The sequence below is a fragment of the Gymnogyps californianus genome, chromosome 3 (assembly GCF_018139145.2).
Source record: "Gymnogyps californianus isolate 813 chromosome 3, ASM1813914v2, whole genome shotgun sequence".
NCBI classification, from domain to species: domain Eukaryota; kingdom Metazoa; phylum Chordata; class Aves; order Accipitriformes; family Cathartidae; genus Gymnogyps; species Gymnogyps californianus.
The window spans coordinates 53,369,146-53,381,232 of record NC_059473.1 but is presented as its reverse complement, the minus strand read 5'-3'; the positions used below and the strand labels follow the sequence as shown (position 1 = coordinate 53,381,232).

General features: G+C 38.8%; 1 protein-coding gene across 2 annotated transcripts in view; it reads right to left on the bottom strand.

Annotated features, from left to right (window-relative positions):
- Window positions 1-12,087, bottom strand: part of UTRN (utrophin) — a 394,556-nt gene that overhangs the window by 273,756 nt on the left and 108,713 nt on the right. For both annotated transcript variants that reach the window (XM_050894491.1, XM_050894492.1), the window contains exons 22-26: window positions 10,916-11,128; window positions 5,007-5,120; window positions 3,423-3,578; window positions 2,307-2,477; window positions 77-256 (exon numbers count right to left, since the gene is read on the bottom strand). In XM_050894491.1, coding sequence (XP_050750448.1) covers window positions 77-256; window positions 2,307-2,477; window positions 3,423-3,578; window positions 5,007-5,120; window positions 10,916-11,128 — 834 coding nt within the window. The remainder of the gene's footprint in view (window positions 1-76; window positions 257-2,306; window positions 2,478-3,422; window positions 3,579-5,006; window positions 5,121-10,915; window positions 11,129-12,087) is intronic.

The following is a 12,087-nucleotide window of genomic DNA, read 5'->3' as shown; positions in this document are numbered from 1 at the left end:
ACATTTTCAGCGTCGTCCTCCATTCCTCTTGTGCCACTTTCCTCCGTTTTACTAAGCTGAGAGCTATCATTCTTACCTCCAAAGTGTGGCATTTCCCCCGGATCCGATTGCAGAGTAGCTGGTAGTTCTCCAGCACAACATTCAGCTCGGTCGCCAGGTCCTGACCGCTAGACGGCACTTTGGCAGCCAACATCTTGATGTTGTCTTTGAGAATCTTCACCCGCACCTCTTTCTGCAACACATCCTCCTTCGCTCTCTGCCCAAAGAAATTTATTACGTGATCAGCCCTCAATTGCCATACAGTCAGCTATTCCCCACTCAAACCAAAGATCAGCATTTTAACCTTGGAAGTGTTGCTGCCAAAGTATTCTTGGGTCTGAGCACAACAAAATATGGCAGTAACTTGCATGGAATTCAAATTACATCGGTAAGTGTTGAAAAATCCTATTTTACTAAACATACAGACATGTTTACCATTTACGGTTTGTTCATTAAAAATCCATGACTCAAAGCAAAAAAGATTAAGTTCAGTGCTATTTATATGCTAGCATACAGATATGAAAAAGAGAAACGAACCAGAAAAACAAAATAGAGGTTTGCTAAAAACAAGTATACCAGGGAGAAAAAGGTAGGGTGAATTTACAGAAGTTATGAGTCTCAGAGCTCAGTAACTATCTCCCAGAGTTATCCAGGAAAGATGACGTAATTACCCGGGACACGTGCAACTACAAAGTTGGGACCTCTCCCACAGCTGTTGGGTGCAGTAGAGGAGCATGCAGAAAGGACAACTAGAAGAATTCCTTCAACCCAACTGCACTCAGAGGAGCTTGGTGACAAATACACAGGATAAGCACAGTACAACTCCCAACACACAGGCCTGGAGAAATCATATTATCAATTGTTGAATTTTGCCCTAACCAGAATTCAGGAAGCAGGATAGCTGGAAGACAGATCACGCAGACCAGTCCAAGCCAGTCTCTGTTGAGACAACTAGAAGGCTCCAGAAATAGAGACTGTCCCATGTCTCTTTCTTTTCAGGTTTCAAGGACAGTTTTATGAAGTTGAAGTACCTCTGATATATAACACACTGCACTTTATGGTAGAATTTAGTACATGATAGCATTATTGTTGCACATATTGTTCAAGATGTCTTCTAAATGTAAGGCAATCAAAAAAAAATGCCAGTTAATGGAAGGGCAAAGAATAGAAAATCTGGGGAACATATTTTATGGCAGGATTATCAAAAACCACCTAGCCTCATCTTAAACCTATTCCTTCAAATGTCAGCAGGAGTTCTACTCTCTGTTCAAATGACAGCAGAATTAGGCAAGCTCAAAAGTTTTTCAAAACCTTATGCAAAAATGCTCCTGGTCAAATATACAGAGAGTGTTCTTTCCCAGTCCTAAAAGTAGCCCCAGCATAATATTCCTACTGCAAATGAAAGAGGATATGCAAGCGTTACAGTAAGCTTACTGGCTCACTGACATATCTGCCAACTTTAAAAGTACAGAATATAATCTGGATTTGAGAAAGGTAAATGCACTCAAAGTCTCTCAGATTTGCCAATGAAAAGAGGGCTCGTTCTTTTCTTGGCTTGTGTTCAGCAGGCTGTCAGACAAGTCAAAACATTTGTGAAGATATGCCTGAACTCAGATTTAAAAGCAGAGAGAATTATTGTTTACTCTGTACATATATCCAAGAAAATTATCTAGTCAACTGGTAATTTATAATGAGACAAAAATAGCTCCTTTCTCTCCATTTTTTTGGCCACCAGTCACAAAATTAGAGAAGCAGGGACCAGCATCACTTTTTGCAACAGATGAGGAACACAAGATAACCTTACAACAGAACTGTTTTAAACTGCTTTTCTAAATGTAGCGTGACTATATCTAGGGGACAAGAAACTGAAGCCCAACAGCTAGAAGCAGAAGAATATGTTTTCACAACTGCTAGTTTAGACAGGTATAATATCATCTTTTCTTTCTTTTTCAAGTTTTGTCTCCTGCAATAAGTTTCCACATTCTTAGTGTTTAATATGCTATACATAGCAAGCCTGGCTCAACAGCTGGGCAAACTGCTATTCATTATGAAATCCCTAGCCCTCGTAGCCAAATAGAACATCTGCTTTTATAGTCTGTGCTTTAAAAGCAAAAATTCCACAAAGCAAAGCTGAAAAATGCCACTAATCTTGTCATGACCTAAGCTCCTTTCCACATCGATAATAATTCCACAAAAGGTCAACCCCCAAAGCCATTAAGTTTTGTTTCTCTTTAATCAGGTCTCTACAATGACCTGGTATTCCTGACCTTCATTTCCTCCACCGCATTCTCTAGCTCTTCAGGGGACTTGTATTCAAAATCTTTCTCCAAATATTCTTCTTCAGCTTGGGTCATCCATTCTTGCATCTCTGCCAAATCCTTCTTCAGATTTACAGCTTTTTCCTGACTTTCAGACAGGCGATTTTTCTGACTAACGATCTAGAATCCAAGGTGGAGAAAGAAATAGCAGTTTTGTTACTTAAATGTCCTTCTATATGTGAAAAAACACAAGTCTTTGTTAAAATATTTTAGTACCAAAACATTTTCAGGCCTTTCTAATTAACAAAAGACTTTTACTTTTACACACACACACGAACTCATGAACCCTTTTTAGCAGATCAACAAAATCTAGAGGCGAAGGAAGGAGGAAAATGACCTTTTTTCACCTCATTGCATGTAAACTAGTAACAATCCCTGGAAAAAGTCAGACGGAAAAAAAACCCCTCTTCTGATCACAAGTATCATATAGTTGGATATATCTTTATACAGAGCACTAAAACACCCTTCAGGCCTCGCTTCTTTCCACAGCCCAGGCAATCTGGATTCCATATCAACAGCAAGGTTCTCCAACACAGATCCTTGCCAGGCACTGCAACTAAAGAAGTATGTTTCTACAGACAGCAGAAAGCTTCCACCCAAAAGAAACAACCAAATACACCAGACTGAAGTGGTAGTCCATTTATAGCCATTTATTTTTTAAAGCTGCTTGGAAGCAGGCAGAAATCACACAGGGCCAGAATAATATTCCAGATTTCAGGAACAACAGAACAGAAAAGGTCAGACTTCCCTCCCCAGAAAGAGCAGCATGAGGCAAAGTGAACAAATTAATTTTTAGTTACAAAAAATTAAAGAGTTCACTGTGCTCCTTCCAGTTAGGTACCGAGAAGTACATGTATTCAAATAAAGCTACTGTTGCACAGGTATCCCCTAACATACTTGCACTTCTGAAGGATTCACTGGGCCAAGTTGGATTTCAGCCACTTTGACAGTGGAACAAGTAAAACATACTCATCCCACTGTTTCACCTCTTCACCATCCTACCAATGCCACACAACCGAACCACTGCAGTAACAAGCAAGTACTAGCAACGTATGGAGAACTCACCTGTTTGCTCAGTTTCTCCCATTGAGTCTGGCAGTCTACTAGCCTAGACTTTGCCCAAGTATTTATGCTTGCAATAGGCTGAGCTCTTAAAGCAGACTCTACTTCTTTCATCTCTTTCAATGACGGTTCAATCGTCTCCATTTCATTGACGAACATCTGAGCACACATCAGAGAAAATGAATGTTGTTCTTTAGCAAGACATTATATAAACTTATAGGATACCAATAATTTTGTAATTTTTAATTATTCCAGAGAAACTTTTATATTAAAGCAGATTGATGCTATGTTCAATACCACACTGTTTAAAACGATCCTTCAGTGGCCCAAAACATCAGAACTACGCAACTAAAAAACCAAAATACAGCTTGCCATACACAGCACAAACATTCTCACATGCCAAATGTCAACACCAGAACAATGCAAGTTTTAAGGTTATGTGCATTATATACCCTGATGTTTCTGGCATACCTCAGACTCATCTTCTTCTCCTGGAAACAAACATTTAAAGGTACACTGTAATTACTTACTATAAGATGGAATTCTACCTATTTGTGATCATTATGTGCCACTAGCTAGCAAGGAATCTTACTTTTAAGGCACATACAATTCCTAAACACTAGGAGTTTCAGAGTTATTTGCTTGTTATTTTTATTGCCCATGGGAGTTCAATGCAGAAAGCATTTTTCACTCATAGATTCAATTCCCTAATCACAAAATTGGGAAAATATATAAACATTTTCAGAGGAAATAATGTCAACTTGTAGATGAGTATTTGTAAATATGGTGAAGACCTTTGAAAAGTACAAAGTGTTATGGCTACACACAAGGAACCAATTAAAATGTGCCCTCAAGAAAGATAAGACAATTTTTTCTCGCAGGCTTTATGGAATATGCCACGGACAATATTTAATAGTACAAGCAAAAAAATAAAGAAGAGATGCTAGTCATTATTTATTTCAAAAGATTCCTTAAAAGAGTGTCCTGGTTTCAGCTGGGACAGAGTTAACTCTCTTCTTAGCAGCTGGTACAGTGCTCGGTTTTGGATTTAGTGTGAGAATGATGTTGATAACACTCTGATGTTTCAGTTGTTGCTAAGTAGCACTTATCTTAAGCCAAGGACTTTTCAGTTTCCCATGCTCTGCCAGCAAGCAGGTGTGCAAGAAGCTGGGAGGGAGCACAGACGGGGCAGCTGACCTGAACTAGCCAAAGGGATATTCCATACCATGGAACATCATGCCCAGTATATAAACAGGGGGGAGTTGGCCAGGAGGCGCAGATCACAGCTCTGGCATCAGTCAGCAGGTGGTGAGAAATTGCATTGTGCATCACTGGGTTGGTTTTTTTCCTTTTTTTCCCCCCTCTTTTTTTTTGTTATATTCCTTTTCATTACTATTATTATTATATTTTTTATTATTATTGTTAGTATTTAATTTTACTTTAGTTATTAAACTGTTCTTATCTCAACCCACGAGTTTTACTTTTTCAACTCTCCTCCCCATCCCACTGGGGGTGGGGAGTGAGGGAGCAGCCACGTGGTGCTTGGCTGCTGACTGGGGTTAAACCATGACAAAGAGCAAAACTCACTGTGCACTGGTCAAGTTGTCTTTGAAGTCCTTCGGTATCTCCTTGAACAGCCTTTTCTGTCATTAAGAAGTCTTTCACACCATCCATCCACTTCTGAACGACTTTTGAATCAGCCTAAATCAAATACAGTAACGAAGAGTTGATACAATGCCATGATGAAGAATGTAAGGCCGCTGCATTTCAACTTCTAGCAGTGTCAAAAGAATATTCTACAAGCTGCTAGCATTGCCTTGGTTTTGAATCAGACCACTTTTGGTTTAATTTTTGGTTTTGGTTGTTTGGTTTGGGGTTTTTTTCCCCCAGTTTCTCTGTTCTCAAATTTATATGAAAATTAAATTCACAATAGTGATATTCTCCCATTCATGCCACAGCATGATTTAATTGACACTGCACTGCTTCAGGCTATCCATCACACACAAACACAGGATCAAGTAAGGAGGCAAGCATGGCTTCAAGAAGTATGTGGTTACCCTTCACATGAAGGGCGTGGCTGAAGACTGGGAATAGCATTTTCCTGACAACAGAAACCAAGTACGACTGCTTCCACCACACTCATTTGAAAGACATACTGCACTCCCAGGAAAAGAGAGGGCCCTATAGAAATATATGTGGGGAGAAGAGGAGGGGGTAATGCTAAACATACTTGACAGGTAGAAGCTATGCTGGGAAAGCCATTCACCTTAGAGAAACACAGGCATAAAAGGAAAACACCACAGAGGATTAGACTAACCACTAAAAAAAAAATCTAGCTGTTTGAGGCCAATAGCAGCTACTGTACTCACTAGAGCAATGCACAGGGGAAAAAAGTGAATACATGCACAATTTCAGAGTTATCTGACCTAACATTTAGCAGTTGCTTTATATCCTGCGATGAGGTAGGTGGGGAGGGAGACAGGAGGGTTGTCATCTCCTTCCCATGCAATTGTGGGTGTTCCCAATCACCCTTACAAACAAAACCACCACTAACTTAGAGCAGGGAGAAAGTTTTTCCTTGTCCTGGTTGAACTGAGTTATGTGATTGTCATTTTTTAATAATATAGTTGGACTTTTTTTAATCAACATTTTTGGACTGTTTGGTTGGGTTTTTTAATAGATGGCATCTTTTTATTCTGACACAATTGTCAGAGAGCACTGTTATTGAGAAGCCAAGTCAAAGCTCATCAGCTTCACCTTCTACTCTGCATGTCACCAAGGAGGAAAGCACACACTTCGTTTCCTTAAAAACCTTGCAATAACAGTTCTTTCAAGATCAATACATTACACACTGCTTCTCAAAAAAACATCTGCACTAATGAAAACCCATTAGACTAAGATCACGTTTATTTTTAGGCCAATGCTACCATTAGAGGTCAAAGTCATGACATTTTCTTCATTCCTTTTCCATTTGGGGGGAATTTCCTGCAGCTGATTAGCCTGAAAACCATTTTCCAAAAAACAGACCCCAGGAGGCTTAACAGTGAACCATGGCTTAATGTAAGAAAAAATACATATTTATAAAGGCTGCCATTTGACAAGGCATTTTAACATATACCTAATTTAGATTGCCTACAGTAAGCTACTTACATAAGTAGCTGAAGTGAATTAAATGGGATTACTCACAAAGTTAGGCACACATTTAAATAACCAGCTGAATCACAAGCCAAGTCTACAGAAGTTTAATGAAGTAAATGCTCCTGCACTGCGCAGGTAAATAATTACTAATGGTCAAATACCCAGTGTAGGTTGTTGATGTACAAGAGCTCACAATTTTTAGACATGAACTAAAACACTGGATCAGTTCCTAAAATTTATTCCAGGCAGGAACAAAGATCAAATGTGCTGAATTTTAACTTGTTCACTCCTAGAAAAACCACATGATGTACAGCCATGCAGCAGATTCAAAAGAACTGAAGGTGATACATAATCAAAGACACAGCAAGCTACACATTATTAGGGGTACGATAACAGAGAATACAAGATACAGAAATTTTCTTCTAGAAAATACAAGATGCAAAACTGATAAAATGAGTCTTGTCTACTTTTCCCTTCACATGACTATTACAGACTGTCTCACAGTAAAACACAGATCATGTCACTAATGCACATGGTGTCAGCTTGGGGGAGCCTCTGTCACATGTCAAATGAGCAGCAGGACCCACAGGCAGATCTGCCACTGACTTGCTCATCAGACTAACAAGGACGTTTTAAGCACTATTCACCTGTCTGCTCACTGTTAAAATGAGAATACTTACATGCAGTTTCTTTTCAAAACCTAAACATGGGGAGTGCTGTTTTGGGAAATGCCAGTTTTTAAAGGTGAATTAGGAAAAAAAGAAACATTAAAAATAAACCAACACTTGCGTGTAGTTGCGCATGACCATATGTTCTCCAAGGGTTGCCATTCACTTTTTTCCCCTCCCTCACTTTTACTTTTTTTTTTTCCCCCCCTTTAATAGCCAGACGCTTCATCTCCTCTCAGCCAAGAAGATACTGCCCAACCATTCTTCAAACTAATCTTGTGTCTCTGGTATCACATCTCCAGTACTGACCCATTCAGTGTCTGCACCAGGACCATATACCAGTCTCCTGTATCAATCTTTCTTGCAGCACAAGTTCCATCCTGATCTGTCCAATGCCATCCACAACATTTTTAAACTTGCTCCACATTCTCATGTTTATCCATACAGTGCTAGACCACAAAAATCTCTGTATAGATTAGTACCACTCCTTCAAAAGGAAAAAAATCAGAGAATATAAATACATGACTGTCCATCCACTGACAGCTTTATGAAACATTTAGAAAACACAGGAACTGTGTACTGAAAAATTCAGTTCACGAGAAAAACACCCCCACTGTAAGCCCTATATTTCTACAGATAGCACCACTACATATTTCTTCCATGTTCCATTATTTAATAATTACTTCCTTTGTTTCTTCTGCTTTATTTTCTTTTTCAGCTTCTGTACTTCTTTTTAAGGTAACAGGAAAGTTTTTAACATCTCGCTCAGGACAAAATGCTGTTCTCAGATCTATACAACAGCGCGTGGCTTCAATGCTCTCCATAGCTCTTCAAAACTCCCATGGGCATAAAAATTCACATTTTTCATCAGTGAGTGATTCACATACATGGTGGTACCAACATCACTTTGGACAGCTGTGGAGAACAGGGCACTTCACCTTTGGCTAAAAAACTGGATAATGGATTACTAAAAAACCTGCCATGCTAATACGGCACACATGCTAATACACACACTGCACTGTACCCTACTCTCAGTTAAACACGAGAGAGAATTTCAGTTTTCAGGAGCCATTCTTCACCCAGTTAAAGCCGCGATTTAGGAAAATAGGTGCATGTACAGACCACTCAACTGAACATTATTCAAGTGCAGAAAAAGGAGTGCTGCACTTACGAGAAATCAGGGGAGAAAAAAATGCTGCTAAAATTGAGATAAGTAGGTCTTGCTCAGTGTGGCTACAGATAATCAAGGCAACTGGAAAGCTGCAATCATTTGAAGAACAAGACCGACAGAAAGTTGTTGCACAAAGGATGTTGAGACAGGCTTACATGCAGAATATTTATTCTGTCATGCTAAATAACTAATAAGTGTATCCAGAAAGAGAGGGAAAGGAAGAGAATGAGACACGGTGGGATATCGTACATTTAGGTCAAAGTTAGGAGAAGAATTAATGAGGTGGTGGTTGCTGGAAAATAATCACCAAAGGCTTGGCTAAGCCTTAGAAGTTAATTTCTTTTAGGCTCCTGTACAAGCCAGCTCACTTTGGGCAGTCAGCTCCCACTGACAAGCAGCATCAGTTCCTCCACAGCTCCACATCATCCCACAGGCTGCTGCAAGTAGCTACAGAAGGATGGGTTTGAAGGAACCAGACTAAAAGCAGAAACTCTTTCAAATGTAGGTGCACAAGTACACATATTCCTGAACATGTTTAAGGGGGAGCAGGGACAGCTTTTATCTTTATGCTTCAGGTAATACAGCCTAACAATATTAAACAAATGTGTTATATAAAAGAAATACACATTTTTCCTCCAAAGCCCTGCAATTCCTCCTCCTATTCATAGGTTGGTTTGTGGTTTCCATTTACAAGTTCACTAGCCGAGACTGTACTACCATACCTATGCTATTCATACACACACATCCCCCACACACACTGCTAGGAGCAGCTCAAGCCCTGAAACACGTAATTAGTGAATAACACTTTACGAGCAGGAGCAAGTTTTTCCCTCCAGCCTTTTCCCCAAGTAAAACTTTTCCTGGGAGCATGGGTGCGCACTCTGCTCTTAGTCATTTAGCTACAATCTGTTACCCCTACTATGACTTCTTCCAGGCTTGCGGCTTTTTTTAAAAAAAAGAAGAAAAAAAGAGACTTGAGGCTTTTACTATTTCTGAATCATAATCAGCAATGGCTTGTCCAACTTTCACTGCAACGTCATGCAAGTCAATTACCTGGCCTTACTAATATAAATTTCAGTTTGAACACATGTGTCTGTACTTGAGTAGTCATTAAAGGTCCTGTCTGGCTTAATTTAAAAAAAAATCACTTAGTTTGAAGTTTGAATCCACTATCAAATAGAAGAACAGTTTTCTGCTTCAGAGGGAGGAGAGAGCAAGACTGAGAGAAACTTTGGGGGAAAAGTGGTGGTGTGTATGCATGACACCAATGTTCTGAAGAGGGTGCATGCAAGTTGCTTATGTTTATAAATTGTGATACATACTCTGTTAAATGGGAAAAAATGTAAATAATTCCACACATTAAAATACGTTTAATGCATGTGAAAATACAGATTTCTGTTAGTCAATGCATGTGCCTTCATCCCAAGAGACAGAGAATCTCTAAAAGCACCTTCCTGCTTTTTGAAGTTTAAAATTAATATGGAAACAATATGAAACTTAAAGTCTAGTTAAACATTACTCTAGGACAAAAAAACAGCACTATATTTGGGCTTTTATACTGCTCTGATCAGCTTATACTTTCAAGCTGATACTGAAAAATGGTTAGTGCCTATTTAACTTTTGGGTCACAATAATATTGCCATGGGCTAAAATCATGATATATTTAGTTTTCATTATTTTTTCCTCTCCCCAGAGGAATATAAGTAGTCTAAAGAGACTTAAAGCAAACACAAAGAAACCCATCTAACCAGTAAATACTAAGTCAACCTCGGCTAAAGTTACTTAAGCACTTATCTCTCCCCTCTTTATCAATGGGTTAAACATCTAAATACCCTTTAAATACCCTTGCTTTTAATCCCTTCATTTTTAAAGCATTGGGATTTTCTGTCATGCAGGATTTCATATGTGGGTGTGGGTGTATATATACATATAAAAAAATATATAAGAGTGCTGATTAATCTTAATTCTTTAACTCCCTGACACTTCAGAGGCCATCTGTTGGAACTGGAAAACTCACCATGTCTAAGCAGTTTCTTTACTTCCTTTTTTAACAGGCTGTACTAATTCTTTTTTTACTGTTGACAGAAACCCTACTTGAAGGAGCAGGTTTTCTGTAGCAGGTATGGAATTTTAATTTTAGATGTCAAACTAGTAAGGCATTGGGCATCTGACACCAGCCACAATAGAGCGCACAGCCCCTGGTGGGATCAAGCCTTCAACAGCACAGCTGACATACCCTTGACTTTACCGTAACCTTTGCTTCTGGTATTGAAAGAAGAGGAATGCTAATTTTAAGTGAAAGGTAATTATATTAGAATATAAAATAATATCCTGGGCATGTTAAAAGTCCTCTGCTACCCTGCTACAAATACACTATATATGCTTCCAGCCTCTGCCAGACTAGTGGCCCATCAATACTACACTTCTCAATCAGTATCATCTGGACTCCTGCAGGAACACAGAGAAAGAAAGGGCTCTAAACAACTGAGTTATGTAACAAAAATATCCTTTCATTTTACCTCAAATATTCTCAACTTGGATGTGATTTCCTCCAGTAGTTTAACATCTTTGGAAATCTTGAGCTTTAACTTGTCCCAGTGTCCCTGCACATGCTTGAACTCTTGCGTGTAGACCTTTTTTATATCTGAAGAAGCGTATTTCTCCAAAGCCTTTGTTTCTTCAGCAAGTTTATCTACCCTGGGCTTCTGGGCTTCCAGTGTCTCACAAACTGTCTACAAGGAAAAAAGAAAAAAAGAAAAAAATTTATGTCTGCTTCCAGTATTAGCCATACAACAGGTACACACTTACATACACGTGCAAGTACATCAAACGTTTTGTTGTGCAGAGCAGATTCAGTGAAAAGTAATATTCTAGTTACTGCAGTTGTTGAAGCAGAGATGTCTAAGCAACCTTTTAAGCAGCAAAACCTTCAGCTGCTCTACTGGTGCAGTAGCAGAGATTACAGAATGGGCTGTAAAGCTTGGCCACGTAGCTAAACACACCCAGGCACCTACACCTCTCCTGTGCTGTGTGGTACTGGCACTCAAGTTAGCAAAGCAATGGCTACACTACGCTGCAGTCACAAAATAAACTGCAATGTAGACATACCAGGACCTCAGTTTTTTCATTCCTCCACAGATACGTATTTTTTTTAAAAAAGAAAAACAAACAATAAAACCCAAACAGTGTCCTTCCAAGTTTTGTAAAGTAAAATTATTATAACATCTAGCTGCAATGAAAGCTCTGTATACTTGAGTTTTGAAAGCTACTCTTCTAGCTGGAATACAGGGAGGATACAATATGAATATATTCACTATGGCATTGCCAATATGAAGAGTCACTTGAGCTGAAATAGCTGATTTCCTAATACTAAAGGAAAAATAACAACTGAAGGTATAAGCCAAGACACGAAAAATGCTGCCACTTCATTAAACTGGTCATTTTGGTTATCCTGCTTAAAATTTGTTTAAGAGAGAAATTTGGAATGAACACATGAAACCATTACTAATTTCAGGAATTTAACTTTGCTAGTATATACATTTAATATGTACACATGGGATGTGTGCGCATATATTTTACTGAGGAAGAATTTTCTTTCGACATGTTTATGTTCTCAATTTTTCTTTGTATTTACAGGAAAAAACAGGATAAAGTGTACCGTTTCCTCTAAAAAGATAGGTAGTGAGGTAGC